This window comes from Pezoporus occidentalis, unplaced genomic scaffold (assembly GCF_034315485.1).
Source record: "Pezoporus occidentalis ecotype Australia unplaced genomic scaffold, CSIRO_AGI_Poc_V1 ctg15, whole genome shotgun sequence".
Taxonomy (NCBI): Eukaryota; Metazoa; Chordata; class Aves; order Psittaciformes; family Psittacidae; genus Pezoporus; species Pezoporus occidentalis.
In genome coordinates, this window is record NW_026913316.1 from 269,552 (window position 1) to 286,191 (window position 16,640).

At 41.0% G+C, this 16,640-nt stretch overlaps 1 protein-coding gene across 3 annotated transcripts; it reads right to left on the reverse strand.

The window, feature by feature from the left end:
• Positions 1–1,317: 1,317 nt before the first annotated feature.
• Positions 1,318–14,615, reverse strand: OTULIN (OTU deubiquitinase with linear linkage specificity). 3 transcript variants are annotated; one of them, XM_062610798.1, is made up of 8 exons: positions 14,471–14,615; positions 13,631–13,972; positions 11,032–11,105; positions 10,176–10,270; positions 8,106–8,249; positions 6,609–6,734; positions 5,312–5,581; positions 1,318–2,936 (listed from the first exon to the last, which is right to left on the reverse strand). In XM_062610798.1, the coding sequence occupies exons 1-8, from the start codon at positions 14,560–14,562 to the stop codon at positions 2,742–2,744; spliced, it is 1,338 nt and encodes a 445-aa protein (XP_062466782.1). In that variant the 5' UTR covers positions 14,563–14,615; the 3' UTR covers positions 1,318–2,741. The 3 variants fall into 3 exon arrangements, with proteins under 3 accessions (XP_062466782.1, XP_062466784.1, XP_062466783.1); XM_062610800.1 differs by lacking the exon at positions 14,471–14,615 and adding an exon at positions 12,816–13,013 and having other exon boundaries at positions 13,631–13,736; XM_062610799.1 differs by lacking the exon at positions 14,471–14,615 and having other exon boundaries at positions 13,861–13,972.
• Positions 14,616–16,640: the final 2,025 nt, after the last annotated feature.

Here is a 16,640-nt window from a genome sequence, read left to right on the forward strand (position 1 = left end):
CGCTGCCCCGGCGTGCCGTGCCCTGCCCTGCCCGACTGCACAGCCAGGCGGCGGCTGCGCCCTCCCTTCGCCTGCAGCGACACCTGCCGGGCCGCGCCCGGGGCGGGCTGCCGGTGGAACGGAGCTGCGCGGGGCGCGCGGGGAAACGCGGCACCGCTCCCCGAGAAGGGTGCCTTTGTTTTCCTCCAACCCCTTCTCCCTTTTCTCTCTCTCCATTTTTTCTACCTTTTCTCGCCCCCCGATTAAAGATGGCCAGGTGCACACAGGTCTAACACGGGCAGTGCCCATGCAAGCTACCAACACTTGCAGAATTACCTCATTTTAGTAAGGCAGTGCAGGGAGACACACGGACAGGCCTACCACATTCAGCCTGCATAATAATATAATTTCCCTCAAATGAGGGGGTTGAGGTTTCGGCGATCAAAAAAAAATTGCTGGGTTTTCATCAGACTGAAAACTTGACCCTGATGAGTGCGCGCAGAGGCTGCCTACCTACCACAGCCTCTTGCAGCTGCTGGCTGCAACAAGAGCCCAAATGAAATCGATCCCATCACAGACCTGGTGAAGAACTCCAAACGACACAGTTCCAAAAAGGGGCAAATTGTGCAAACAATCCCCTGGAGGCAGCAGCTGGTGAGTACATCTCAGGGTGCTTTTTTGCCTTTCCATCAACTTAAATAGAAGTCAGGAATAGAGGCTATCCTGTCTGCTAGGTATATCCTGACTTGAATGTATAAATGGCAAGCACATCCAGAAGAGAAGATGCAGGGGCTGTGCAACAACTGCTATGAGATACTAGGAAAACAAGAATTGAGCCCTATACTCGATGTACAGTGCAAGAGCTCCCTCTCAAACCTAAAACAGGATATATGATCATATCTGCCATTCTGGCAAGATACAAGTTTCCACCTTGCTCTTCATCCTCCTTGACAGGTTTGTGACAATGGAGTTGCCACAGCCACACAAAAGTAAATTTGGCCAAGGTTTGGTCAAGCTTCCACTCAGCTGTCTGAAGGAAGTTACAGTTCTGAACCAACACTCCTGTCTAAGCTCTGGTACTATGCCTGCTGCGTCACCAGCTCAGCATACCACTCCACCCCTCAGCCAACCATTTCTACACATTACCACACAACTTTGTTGCCCTCCTCCCAGTCTTGGAAGACCCCCTGAACAGTAACTTATTGTTTTACATAGGTTACTATGTTTTGCAGCTTTTAAGAAATAACTGACTTGCACAACAATTTCAAAGTTAAAAACTAAAAAATACAAAGCTAGAGAGAAAACCAGCCATAAACCAAGAAACAAAACACTGCCACATAAGCTGGTTTATTTTTATTCCCTTGTAGCTCCCAGGAATTTTCAGTTACAGATCAAACTAATTGTTTTGAAAGGCAAAGACAATATGGTAAATATAACACCAAACACATGACAGACCTCACAGTAAGGCAAGTCTAAAACACATTTTAGAACATAATGAATACGCATTTCCATTGTGTAACTACCTTTCACAATAAAAGTTAACAAATTAATTTTAAGTAAAACAAAATGGGAGAATTTGAAGGTTTGCATGCCAGGAAGTTTGCATGTCATTTCCTTCAAAATACATAAATGATAAGTAGTTTTTATAATCTTACCCCTTTTAAATAAAGCCTTTTAAGAGCAGCCTTTCATACAAATCAACTTCCACTCTCTTGTTGCAGGAATCACCTGCAGAGTGTATTTACACTTTAAGCTAAAAGGTGACAGTTTTTGTTGTGGTTTTTAGGTATGTTGGCACTCCCAGCATCTGATATATTCACTATTCAATTCAGAACATAACAATTCTAAGCAGAAACAGAACCTCCCACATACTCCTCCAAAGAGTGGAGACGCTGCACCAGATGTTGAGTTCCTTCTACTGCACTCTCCAGACAAACAAGGATTCTAATGTCCTCCACAGCAGCTACCAGTGAGGACTAACATTACAAGAACAGTAATATGAAGAGACATGGAAGTTAGCAGGCACTTGCTTATCTCCTATGAGTTATCGTACCTGAAGAGGGAATTCTGTGTAGGGTTTGAATTTGTGACTTGCTAACAAACAACCTTCATACTCCTTTATCATCACCTCTCTTTGCCATGATCCTCTCAATGGGTTGAAAGGGAAGAGCTCTGAATTTTCAGTGTACCAGACAACAGGCTTCTAAGTAAGAGATACCCATGGCATGAAAAACCCCAAAGCATAAGGAAACTTTCAGTAACATCTCTCTTATAGCATAAACTATGGCAGGCATTAAATTCCAACTGCAAAAGAATTACATTGCTTCCCATGACCCAAGATTTGTACAGATTGCTTCTAAGCAGCATTACAGATAACAATCAGGACACTGACAGCTTTCTTTTCCAGAAATTTCAATTCATCATTATCTCATTAGGTAGTGAACAGGCAGTCAGCTTATGCCTGACGATAAGAGCCTCACCTAGCTTTTTAAATCAAGGTAATCTATAGTGATTGCATTCCTATTCAGAGTAAGCCCTTCAAAAAAAGGATTTCAGAATTTCCTATTTTTATGGGCAACAAAAGCCATACCTGCAAAGTTTTTACTCTAAGCTAGTATCTATTAGATATTTTCTTTCAGATGTCAACTTTCAAAACATGGATTTAAAGTTGCTGTGGATTTAATAACATAGATTTCATTGTCATCCCATTTCAAAATGGGACTGGAAAACTCAGCAAGCAGCATCTGCCAAAAACCATGTGTTTATAGCATAGTCTCTTGGCACATTCTGACCGGAATATTATAATGTCTATCATCTTCAGTTATGAGAGTTACCACAGGCCAGTCCTCCTCTGGGTCATTGGGATAATGTGTGATGAATTCATCAGTACTATATTTATACAGACGATACACTTGGATGGTATACTGCAGAGCATAAGCAAGGAGAAACATTTCCACCTACATTGGAAAAAAGCAGAAATACAATGAGTAAGATTGCACATATCCTTTACAAGATTTTTCTCATAGAAATAGTAAACTAATACCCATCAGATCTACTTTTTCAAAGGAAAAAAAAAAAAAAAAAATGAAGAGTGTAGCTCTAGTTCAGTATCTTGATCATATATCTGTAAGACACCATAGCTTTAATGTGAAGCTCTTCAGACCCAATGGCATAGTAGGATATTAGTCCTAAAGAAAAGCTACTTTACACAGAGAATCCCGCTCCCTACTGCCCTGCCACAAACAGGCGGAAAGACATTCTCTCATATCACTATTCATCCTGTTAATTCACTAAACCAGACAAGAACAAGTTTCAGGCAATGATCCTTTGCCTCTTATAGGCTACTTTGAATCCTCTAGCCAAATAAAAAGCAGATGGAAAGTCCTTATAAAGCCAGTTGATATTAGAAGGAATTCAGAACAAGCAGCTGGAAAACAGTCTATCTTGTCTGCTACAGTGGCAAGTGTATCCCGTTACAAATAACAACTTAAAAAGAGTAGCACTGAAATAAATAAATCTAGTCAGCACAAAACACACAGACAACATTAGTTATTGACTAAACGTGGCAGCAAAAAAAGTCAACCAAGAATTGGTTACTTATCATATAATCATAGAATAGTTAGGGTTTGAAAGGACCTTAGGATCATCTAGTTCCAACCCCCCTGCCATGGGCAGGGACACCTCACACTAAACCATATCACCCAAGGCCTCGTCCAACCTGGTCTAGAACAATTCCAGGGATGGAGCATTCACAACTTCCCTGGGCAACCCATTCCAGTGCCTCACCTCCCTCACAGGAAAGCATTTCCTCCTTATATCCAATCTAAACTTCCCCTGTTTAAGTTTGAACCCGTTACCCCATGTAACATCACTACAGTCCCTAATGAAAAGTCCCTCCCCAGCATCCCTACAGCCCCCCTTCAGACACTGGAAGGCTGCTATGAGGTTCCCACACAACCTTCTCTTCTCCAGGCTGAACAACCCCAACTTCCTCAGCCTGTCTTCATACAGGAGGTGCTCCAGTCCCCTGATCATCCCCATGGCCCTTCTCTGGACTTGTTCCAACAGTTCCATGCCCTTTTTATGTTGAGGACACCAGAACTGCACACAATACTCCAGGTGAGGTCTCACAAGAGCAGAGTAAAGGGCAGGATCACCTCCTTTGACCTGCTGGTCACGCTCCTTTTGATGCGGGCCAGGATACGGTTGGCTTTCTGAGCTGCAAGCGCACACTGCCTGCTCATGTTCATTTTCTCATCGACCAACACCCCCAAGTCCTTCTCTGCAGGGCTACTGTGAATCTCTTCTCAGCTCAGCCTGTAGCTGTGCCTGGGATTGCTCCGACCCAGGTGTAGGACCTTGCACTTGGCATGGTTAAACTTCATGAGGTTGGCACCAGCCCACCTCACAAGTGTGTCAAGGTCCCTCTGGATAGCATTCCTTCCCTCCAGGGTATCGACCGAACCACACAGCTTGGTGTCATCGGCAAACTTGCTGAGGGCACACTCAATCCCACTGTCCCTGTCAGCGACAAAGATGTTAAACAAGACCGGTCCCAACACCGATCCCCGAGGGACACCACTCGTTACTGGTCTCCAGCTGGACATCGAGCCATTGACTACAACTCTTTGTGTGCAGCCATCCAGCCAGTTCTTTATCCACAGAGTGGTCCATGCATACTGTTATTTAACAGTAACAGCAACCTGTGTCATCTATACTACAGTCATCAGATTTTTAAGCCAATAAACAGAAACAAAACATAGTACTTCCACGTTTCCAGTGTCTGCAATTAAGTAGTGAATTTAACTTCAGTACCACACTTGTAACATCCTCAATGGGATTTTTTAAAACAGATGTTTCTAAAATCTTTCTGGCAATTCAGCTCATTAACCACAACATTTTGGTTTTGGACTTTTTTTGTAACATGCATATCATTTCTGCAATGTATAAGGCAGTAACTGTGATTAATTTATCAGAATTCACCAAGTTCATATACTACACACCACCTTCTCTTCATAATTTGAGTATTAGCTTTTATCATAATATTTTTTAAAAAGCTAATGACTGAGACTACGTTACTATTAATAGAATATCGTACGTCCAAAGGATGCTACCTAAGTGTCAGCTGTGAGACAAAAATCAGTGTTTAAGAGGAAGGCCTTTACATACTGTTACTACAAACTAGTGGTTCTACTATGTTTTTCCAACAAAAGACCAGACAGTACACTATAAGGTTTTGCCAGACCAACGAAAGTTTTGTGATTCATTAAACTACTTGGAACTAAAATCTCCAACGCAGGAAAATAATAGTGTAAGAGCAATTTTTCCTTACTTGTTCGAGGCCTCCACTGTGACCGATATGATTCAAGTGATTATGCATTAACTGACAAGGGTTGCTAGATGTATCCCGTGCAAACAGTAACCATGAGAAGACAGGAACTCTCCTTCCATTTTTATCATCATTGTATAATTCAATGGCAGTGTTAAGCATCAAAAATTTCAGTGCTTCATAAAGACTGTATTCCTCCTCTTCATTTTTAAACAATTTATCACAAGCTTCTTGTTTCTCAATAGGACCCTTGATTTCACTTATATTCTTCCACTATAAAAAAAAAAAAAGAAATAACACACAACATCTACCAACAGCAATCACTATGCAAGAGCTGCAAAAAGCTGCTTGTGAATTGTCAGATGTTCAGCGCAGGCACTCTGAATTTAACTTATGAAAGGCTTTGTGCGATTTTAAATACCACCAAGAATACCGCCACAGTTGTAGTCCTTTCATGGTCAAGTTGAGATAAAGATTAATTCAATCAAAATCAGCCTAAGCAAAGCAAAAGAACAGGATGCTGGAAATTGGTGCAAGGCGGAAAATCCAATATTGACATGGGACAATAATCAATAAGGTAATAACCTTTTTTACTTCCTGTATCATAAATCCTACATCCATCATGTTCTTTACATTCCATTTACTCAGAACGCAGTATTTCATAGCGGCCCTCAAACTGCCTTTACAATATTCTTAAAAGCCTTTCACAAAAGAGAATACGCATACATATTAAGATAGGAACAACTGAAGAGTTCTTACATAGGTTCCAGAGTTTAAAGGGGTTGAAAGATAGGGCTAGGTAATATAGTATGAACACTGAAAGGGCACAATCATTTTCCATTACCCTTGAACAAAAACACATGAACATGGAATAAAACCTACTCCTTTGAAACTACTTCAACATTATTCTGTTGTTTTTCTTCACATTGTCTGTTCAAGGCAGGAACAGCATTACCCATAGTATACGTTGTTCCTTCAAATAAATACAAGAAACTGCGGCAAAATGTTAACGCTATTATATTTATGTCTTCACTGAAACCTGTCTAACTAAAAGCTTTATGCACAGCTGCTTACAGATTAATTCCAGCAGCAGCCTAATGCAAGCAGTGAAAGACCAGAAAACTCACACAGATCTACATATTTTTTCCTTGAGGAAATGATAAAATACCTTTTTTTTTGCAGTATACATGAAGTGACTTTCACTAGTGAAAGCTCTATTATGCTAAATTCAGCACATTCAAAAAACTTGGTAATTTTTCTTATTTACAAGTGACCAAGAATAAACAAAAAAAATCCCAACCTTTTTCCTTAGGAGTATTAAATAGTCTTTAATTTCATCACTTATTTCCCCCATCCTCCTGCTCAGTTTCTGTTTTAGCTGCCATTGCTTGATCCAGTCATACCTGCTCAGCAGATTTTCAGGAAGCTGGAAGTCAAGAGAAGAGAAGGCAGCATAAGTCTTGAAAGGAAAAGCCACCAATTTGCACCTTTTTATTGATTTTTTTTTTAAAACACTTTGCACCTTAAAAAGATCCTTAAACCATCTGTTCTTCTAAACAGATGTCACAGTAAGATGGCCATAATTTAAACACAGCTGGCTCTACTTAACACTTTCTGGATAACAGCCAAATAGTGGTCTATTACTTTATTTTTAATTAAAACAAAACTCCAGCAGCAGATGACACTGACCATGTTTGAAAGTGTCCCTAAACCAAGAGAAGAGAAGGTTAAAGATGTGATGATATCCACCAGATAATCCAGGACTCTCAATGGAGTATAAACTGCTTTGCCCAGAACACACAAACTGTGTTTTCTTTTCAGGGAACATAATTAAAACACTATGGGACAGGTTTTATTATAAAGAAGAAAACAACCTGGGCATTAGTTGATTGACAGATCATACTTTAGCCTTTGAACTGCCTCTTTTATGCTCACATGCTACACCTGCTCAATTAAAAGTTTTTACACTTCTCTTGAAGGACATCCTGGCAGCTGCATGCCCAGTTTATCCTTATTTATTAACCCTGGACTGCGAGCCTACACAGAGTCTGCATCAGACATTCATCATTTACACTTCCAGCAGCAGCCTGGACAACTGGAACCTTACTCCCCTGAAAGGGGCCACTTTTGTATAGGAAGCTTCTTATATGTTTCCATGTTCACCAATATCATCAAATAGACTTTGTTGCCACAAGACAATTTCTGGAACATTCTTCTGCTTTTAGGAAGGCACCTCACTTTGCTTATCCATCAATGCTCCATAGGATCTGTTCCTCATATCAGGTTGGAGCTGTTCCTCCACTTATTTTAAGTAACATTTAAGAAACAGGTAATACACAGATTCTGGAAAGCCTACAACATCCAATTTGTTAATCTACTTCCTAGAGAAACCATATATGGCACCCAAGAACACATGCAGTAAATTTGAAAACTTGTTGTTTTTTCAAATGTGCTCAGAATAAGTTGTCTGTACTTTTGTTATTGCCAGCTGTATTGTGGAAAATATCTTACTGCCATATTACATGCAGTAAGAAGAACAAGAAGGCAAGATGAAGACAAACAAGTTACATTACAGTCAGCACTACAGTTACATTTATACATTATAAACAGGACCTGGACTCAATTTCAAGTTGGAAAAATCACTGTAAACAAGTAAAATTCAACATTACCACTTTGCAATTTAGGGGATATTATGAAGTGAGCATATACAGCATAACAGAAAAATGAGATCACAAAATTATCAAACAGGTTAGAACCAACATTCCTTTACTGTCAGAGATCAGAGCTTGACACGTACCATAGTAAAATCCTCACTCTGCAGCCAGCTTGGTAACTGGGTTGTTTGACTTAGTGCCTGGAAAAGAGTTGCTCTGAAAGCACAGTAGTTATCACCTCGTACTCTCCTTATAGATGCAAACTTCTGAGCAACTGCTTCATATCCCTAGGAAAAAAAACACACAAAATCCAAATAACATAAAAGCATTAATGAAACATTTAGCATCTTGCACTGGTATCACAAAAGATATATTAGTATCCAAATGCTAATGCTATTAGGGAAAAAAAAAAAAATAGTTTGACCCACTACCCATTTTGAAAATTCGAAAGTGAAGCGATCACCCCTCTGTACTCAGCACCAGCGAGGCTGCACCTCAAATACTGTGTCCAGTTCTGGGCACCTCACTACAAGAGAGACACTGAGGTGCTGGAGAGGGTCCAGAAAAAGACAACAAAGCTGCTGAAGGATCTGGAGCTCAAGTCCTGTGAGGAACAGCTGTGGGAACTGGGGCTTGTTTAGTCTGGAGAGGACAAGGCTCAGGAAAGACCTTATCACTCTCTACAACTACCTGAAAGGAGGTTGTAGTGAGGTGGGGGTCCATCTCCTCCCAATAACAAGCACTAGACCAAGAGGTAATGGCCTCAAGCTGTGCCATGGGAAGTTTAGATTGGCTATTCGGAAAAATTACTGCATAGTTGATCAGGCGTTGGAACAGGCTGCCCAGGGAAGTATCACTGTAGAATCACAGAATAGTTAGGGTTGGAACGGACCTTAAGATCATCAAGTACCAACCCCCTGCCATGGGCAGGGACACCTCACACTTAACCATATCACCCAAGGCTCTGTCCAGCCTGGCCTTGAACACCACCAGGGACGAAGCATTCAGAGCTTCCCTGGGCAACCCATTCCAGTGCCTCACCACCCTTACAGGAAACAATTTCCTCCTTATATCCAATCTAAACTTCCCCTGTTTAAGTTTTAACCCGTTACCCCTTGTCCTGTCACTACAGTCCATAAAGAAGAGTCCATCCCCAGCATCCCTATAGGCCCCCTTCAGACACTGGAAGGCTGCTATGAGGTCTCCACACAGCCTTCTCTTCTCCAGGCTGAACAGCCGCAACTTCCTCAGCCTGTCTTCATACAGGAGGTGCTCCAGTCCCCTGATCATCCTCGTGGCCATCCTCTGGACTTGTTCCAACAGTTCCATGTCCTTTTTATGTTGAGGACACCAGAACTGCACACAATACTCCAAGTGGGGTCTCTACTTACTCAATATATGTCACATGTATTTTGTTTCTGCCTCAGGGAAAATTTTTGTTTACACTGAAATATCTTGACACATGAATCAGCACATTTGTCCCCTCCCTGCTTTTCCCATTACATACACTTTCAGCAGAAGCATTAGCACTGAAATGTAACTTGTGAAGCTCAGCATGTCTCTTCAGCAATACATTTGTATTTCTCTTACTAATCTCTTGAAGGTGACACACTGATATTTCAATTTATGGAAAGTACTTTTAGGTTTACTTGCATACCATTAGACATGAAAAATGTGTTAAAAAAAACAAACCAAAACAAAAAAGCCAACCAACCCTATGCTTTATTTTTTACCATTCTAGTTCAAGACTATTTTAAGAAAACTAGCACAAAGCCTACAAAAAATCCAGGAAAAATTTAAGAAAAACTGAGCTTATTCATTAAAGTTCTCCATCTTAAAAATCATGCAATTCATCAACTGCAGTCATTTGCCTTCCGCCAAATAATTTGGTGATCTGCTCTGCCATTTCAACAGCCCACGAAATTGACCATTTTATGGTAATAAACCAAATCTAGAACTTCAATTGAAACCAGTAATGAAGAACAGTATTAGTCAAAACACTACGCTATCAACAAGTAGCCTTATTAAAAAACACATTTTGAACATATGAACAAAACTATCTTCCAGTTGTCAGCCATTTCTAAGACCAGACACTGGAAAACACTGCAATTGCACTGCCTGTTTTAAAGGTTGCTCCTATAGGAAATCACCTACTAAACATACAAATGAAAGCAAAAGGCCCCAACAAAATTCAACAAAAAGTGAACTGATACCTTTCTCATCCTTTTTGCTACTGGTGTATTTCCTCTCCATTCTTTTCTGCAATACTCCATGATGTCCATTTCAGGTGCAACACTTAGTTTATATTCTGTCAAAACAGAGTAAGTAACATTAGGAAGAGAACTACGAAACAGAACAACTGAATTTCTAAATGCACTCTCACTTTAAAATAACATTGGTGCCACAGGAGACTGGTAGCACTCAGTAATTAATAGTAGCCGAGAGGAAAGAAAAAAAAAAAGCTTGCTCTGAAAATGACAAGAAAAATAATTTTGTTCCTATGTTCCTCTCTTAACAAAATATTAATTGGCAAAGAGTAGAAATTAGTTAAGTACTCCTCATTTTCTTAGCAATCAGAAAAATATCTGTCAAGGGAGAAAGATAATAGATCTTTCTGAAGAAGCCAGAAACAACAGTAGAAAGAGGAAGTAACAGTTTTCTCTTGGAATCCCTTCAGCCTTCATTTCAAAACATATAGCACTAAGGTTTATCAAGGGATCCCAGCAACAGATGCTGCTATAATGACTATAAATCAGTAATTTTCAAACACAACACTCTTAATGTAGGCTATATGACTGCTTGCCAAAAGATTTACATCCTCTTGTAAAATAATTATTGAAACATGGGGAAAATATACTAAGAGCAACTAGTTTTACATAAAACCTATCTTTCATGAAATAAACTCCACAATCTATTCAGTCCTGATAAGTAACTTCTAGTGCACACAGAGACATTTGTGCACAAAAATCCTTGGGAACAGGGGTGTCAAATCATCACAAATTAGTGCTACTAATTAGCATACAGAATTATAATACTGTATTTGAAACAACACAAGAAGTTTGAACATACCTGAAGAGCTTGTCGCACAAAGTAATACTCTCTCTCTCTCTATTTCTTTTGCATCACGATACATGTCCTCCTCACTGCAATAAGCATCAAAACATGCTTCATGTAACAGCACAAATCTTAGCCACTTGCCTTTACCCCCATTTTCAACCCCCAGCAAAATACTTCTTTCTCCAATTTTTTTCAACTCAGTTTACTTTCCATCTATTCACCTCCCTCATATATGACAACTACATTGGTAACGAATCACTGCCTGAATTTCTTCTGAGTGTAATGAGGCAACAGAATACTAAAGTCCCTTTATATCTGTAAATCTTACAGATAAATTTGCGAAAGACACAAGCCAAGATCCTATTAGCTGAGTATACAAATACTACAACCTACATGTGCAACTAAGAACGCATTAATCACCAGAGCTTTGTAGCTATGCTCCACCGAGGCTGAGCAACCTGCCTAGTAACAAGCACAATACATGACAGAATATCACAATGAAAAGTAGCCAGCTATCTGCAGATGGTTTGAACATTACAAACTCAAAGACATCAAAAATTCTCACAATCCAAACTGCAGCCTACAGCCTTACTGAAATCCAGACAAATACTTCCTCCTTTAATAATATGGGCTTTTTTGCTGTCTGAAGAGTCAAATGTCTCCATCTGAGCCTATACACAAAGATTCTTAAGTCAAGTTATGACCATGAGAGAGGAAATGATGGCCTAAAAGGACACTGTTTCTATGCAAAGCCTATCATTATCAAGAAAATGATCTCAAAGATAGGGTATAAACATTACTGTTGAAAATTAAGGTTCATGGAATATTAAAAAACAAATAATAAACTGCACATTCCTTTAAACATGATTCTGAGTGGCAGGTCATATAATCACCTCTACCAAATAACTAAGACAGGATAAGCAGTTAGAAAGAGTGCAAGAAAGGCTTTAATGCAGCCAGCTGTTAATTAATTACTCCCATTAAACTTCAAAGACTACACCAGTAAATCATGGCTCTATATTTCTTCTCATCCAAACCAGCTTACTTAAAAAAAAGATAACATTTCTAACCCATTTGCATACATTTCCCTTGAGAAGTATGAAGACAAATATAGGTTAATATCAGGAAACTGTAATCTACTGTGCAGTCATACGAGACTACAGTTTAGTTTTTACTCAAGTTTCAAACCTTTACCTGTCAAACTAGGCTTCCTGGGTGCTCAAGTAGCTGCTTGAAATCTGACTCATAACAACATTATATAATATTTAATCAAAAGAGAAACAACAGATGCAGCAGATATTAAGCACAGGATTTCATAAAAAGAGTACTACATGCTGAGAAGTAAAATCAAAGAAATACTTATCCCAAGTCCTTATCCTTGTTACAGTGTGCCACTGGACAAACCCTAATTTGCACGTGTAATTCTCAGCAGAGATTAAGGCTGATTAAAGTTTGTGAAGAATTTCAGGAATGATTAATGACCTTAAAAACACTATGAAATAAACCCAAACTCCTCAGTATTCGACAGCAGCAATCGCTATCCTAGCTTATCTATAAGCTAAGTACTTAAAATATAAAGCAACAAGGTCCCTCTCTGAGCATGAACAAACCTGCTTCTACAAGAGATCTCAAAGGAGGCGGCAGGGCAGAGAGAAGCCTTAATTAAGGATACAGCCTCAAACACATTAGGTTATAAGGCACAAAGAGAAAAGTGCTCAACTCAGTAAACTAGTGAGTTTACTTCAGAAAGAAGCTTGGTGTAGAGCAAGCAGTGTCATGTTCCTCTGCAGTATTACCTCATCTTCTTTCTGGGAGCTTACAAAAGAGAACCTGTAGATCCAGAAACTGACAGATCAACATGCAGTGTGACAAAATACTGCAATTTAACTAAGTTGTTTTGAAATCAAGGTACAATCCATCTGCCCAGACACTCTCATTTCAGAGTTGAAAGTGCATCTTAACATTGTTCTAGCAAAGCATACAGTTAGGTAAAACTGTGGAAACAAGAACGTGGAAATCTAAGCCTTTTCCTTTAATCTTTACATTAATATTTAACAACAGAGTGAAAATAAAATAGCAGACGGAAAAGAATAATTAAAGGAAAGCATGCATGCACAAAAGAAAAAAATAAATAGTGCATAGTGTTGTGTGCAAACACTTGAACTGCTGAACTAGTAAATCAGATTCTCCTGAAACAAAGATACCAAGGAAAAAAAGACTACACATGATGTTTTACTTAAGAGTATTTTAGTATTTGCTTTTGGAAAACAACCAACAAAAAAAAAAGTTACACCACCAAAAAAAAACCCAAACACCTAAACCTCATAGTTTGAGATGCCAGCAAGCACAACTAAGCTGGACAGAAGGGAAAGGACTATGGGCAAAATATAGTTTTACGTATTTGCCCTAAATACCCTTAGCTGGTGAAAGAAGATTAATAAACTATAAAAATAAGGTGGCCTTCGTAGTTCAAGATCTTACATTCAGACCTATTTCACTAACCCTCTAACATACATGAAATTTTGCCAAGAAATTCACTTTCATGAACCGAAAGTACCCCTCCCTTTCTACAGAAAAGCTGCTGATATACATACATTAAAAAAAACCTCACCTTCCCTCAGATGACTCCACTGCTGAGCAATTACTAGACATAGGTAGATATAGTTCACAGTTTCTAAATGCATCATGATCTGTCACAAGGGATTTAATAATTTCTGTCTTCTCAGGTCTCTCAGTATTTCTGTATACATAGCCCTTTCTCAACTCCGATGGAGACTGCTCTTCATGGTAAGCAGCTGCTTTTGTTGAATCAAGCTCATTAGAAGGAACAGGAACACTCACTTCCTTTTCATGCTTCATCAGCTGTGTGGCAACACTCACTCTTTTCAGTGTTTGTTCTGCACCCACAGGAAGGCCGGTTGGTTCTGTCATCCACCCTTGAAAATTATCCTGGCTTTGAAGAATGAAGAAATATATGAAGAGTACCTCTGATAAACAGCAAGAGTACATGCTTTCAGAATATTATATCCTGAGAACTCAGAGAGTACTTAAATTATTCAAAAACCGGGAACAAAAATCCAGACTAGATGGATAAAATAACACAGCACCCAGGCTATTTCCAAACCCATCTCTCTGGCAAGCAACTATATAGATATGGTCTCCTCAGCCGTGATACTCTTAATACCCGCTATATACACCTTAAAACCCTACAACATGGTACTATTAAAAGCCTCCGACCTGCCACAAACTTCTCCTTCCCATTCATAACTGTCTTTCCGCGCTAGAGCCCTGCTAGGTACCAAGCTGTCTCACAGAGAAAAGCTCGGAAGAGTTGTAGCCCTTCCTCCTCTCTTCACTCCCCGCCTCGCTCCCTCGAGGACAAGCCAGACCTTGCACAGCAAATCACTAGCCGCACCGCCACACCGCGCGGGGCAGCTGAAGCCTCCCTCACCTTTCCGCTACCCTCCGTCCGCCCCGACACCGCCCGCCGGGGCCGTGTGGGGCAGGCAGCGCGCCGCCACCAGCCCGCCGCTCGCCGTTCATGCCAGGGCTCGCTGAGGAAGAGACCCCCGCTCAGGGCGCGCCTTCCCGGTTGCGACGGCTGGGGCGGGCGGGCGCGCACGGCACGCTCATGGCCGACACAGCGCGGGAGGACGGAGAGCCGAGACTTCCCGGAGCCGCGGCAGCTTCGCTCTCGCTTCCGCGTCGCCTGCCGCCGAGCTGCCTCGGCGTGTGCGTCATCACGCCGGAAATAACGTTTCTACGTACCCGTGGTCCCTTCCTGCCCTCTGCGCAGCAGTCGTTATGCCGAGGCGCAGCGCGTCGGTGGCGGGAGGAGCGAGTGTTGCCCCCGTGTCTACGGCTGTGGGCGTGCTGGCCTGGCGTGGGGAGGGCGGGTCAGACCAGTGCCGGGCCGGGGGGGGGGTGAAGAGGCAGGTGACTTTGGTTAGCGCTGAGGCCGCTACCCTCGGACCCGCCGCAATGGCCGCCCGGAGGGGCGGTGTCGGGGCGGGTATACGTCTGTGGGAGCGGGACCTCGCCGCCGAGCTGGGTGGGACCGACCCCGACTCCCCGTGGGAGCCGCAGCTGATGTACGGCTTAGTGAGGGGCTCCGGACAGGCTAGAAACCTACCGAGAGAATAAATGCTAAACCTTTTGAAATTACGTACTATGCAGAATAAAGCATACCCAATGCTATAAAAAATGAAATACTGAGAACAGCAAAAAGTGGGAAAGATGTGCTGGGGTAGAAAAAAGACCACTGAAGTCTGAGCATTTTGGAGGGTGTTCACCTTGAAAATGAGCCAGAAAATGGAAAAGTGTTTGTCTTTCTGGCATTGCACTCGTAAGAATATGTTTTCTCTGAGCAGCACCAGTGATGCTAAGACTGGGGGGAAATAACTACAAATACTCTCGTCCCAAAGGAATTTGAATTAACAATGATAAGTAATTTCCAACATCCTGAAATTTTGAAGTCACATGAAACTGATGGACAGTTTTCATTGTTTGAACAACTGTCTGACGGATGGGTTTGTCTCAGAATGCATTCTTGTTTCACATTGGCCGTTAAAGAATTATTGGTGGTTGAACAGCTAGTCCACTTGAAATACACCAAACTATTTCCCATGTTCCTCTAATTAAAATAACTCAGTAGGAGTAGCATTTAATAATCATTAGACTTGCAGGCTTTTTAAGATTAGGTTCTTTGTTACCCACATTTGCCTTTCTCAGCAACTTTATGGGAGAGATGTAATGGGTGGCCATTTCACAACCCTTCAGAGAACTACAGAGCAGAATGATTATATTTAAAGTTTTAAAGCTTAAAACTTGCAACCTAGACCTAATTCGTCCTGAGGAGCAAAGTAGTGTGCAACAAAATGACACTGCAAAGTACATGAACTGTACCTGAATTACGAAATTCAATTTGCAGATGCTATGCTTGCTCTCTTTAGAACTGATTCCTTGTAACAGAAAGCTCCTAAAAAGCAAATTGTATTTACTTTGTCAAGAATTACTAGCTGAAAACCATGCTATGATGATGTCAGGCACTGAAGCAAGTGAAGGAAGCCTGAGGCTTCATCACACTGTAAAGCAAGGGGACGTCAGCTTAAATTACATGAGGGGTATGTGCTTTGCTAGGCCTGAGCACCTTAGTTAAGTGAATCTTCTAAATTCAATAACTTAAGGTAGATTAGATTAGATATTAGGAAGAAGTTCTTCACTGTGAGGGTGGTGAGGCACTGGCACAGGTTGCCCAGAGAAGCTGTGGCTGCCCCATCCCTGGCAGTGTTCAAGGCCAGGTTGGATGAGTCTTTGAGCAACCTGGTCTAGTGGAAGGTGTCCCTGTCCATGACAGGGGGTTGGAGCCAAATGATCTTTAAGGTCCCTCCCAACCCAAATCAGTCTATGGTTCTATGATTTCAGACTGCATTACAGTAATGCTTGCCATATGAACTTTAAAAAAAATAAAAAAAAAAATGAGTTCAGTCTTTTTCATTGGTATGTATCTGCTTATAGATTGACATAACCCTCACGGCTTACGTCAGTCACATGACTAAAACCTTTTTCTTCATCACAAAAAGACCAAAACTAAGTACCCACGTGAGTGATTTTCCTGATAA

Bases quoted from the DNA above. Each gene is read 5' to 3' on its own strand.
- OTULIN (XM_062610798.1), bottom strand. From the start codon at position 14,562: ATGAACGGCGAGCGGCGGGCTGGTGGCGGCGCGCTGCCTGCCCCACAC. The intron at 11,106-13,630 runs GTGAGGTTTTTT...TGCTTATTGCAG, and splicing joins GTGGAGTCATCTGAGGGAAG to TGAGGAGGACATGTATCGTG. The intron at 2,937-5,311 runs GTAAGGAAAAAT...TTTCCAATGTAG, and splicing joins ACAGTGGAGGCCTCGAACAA to GTGGAAATGTTTCTCCTTGC.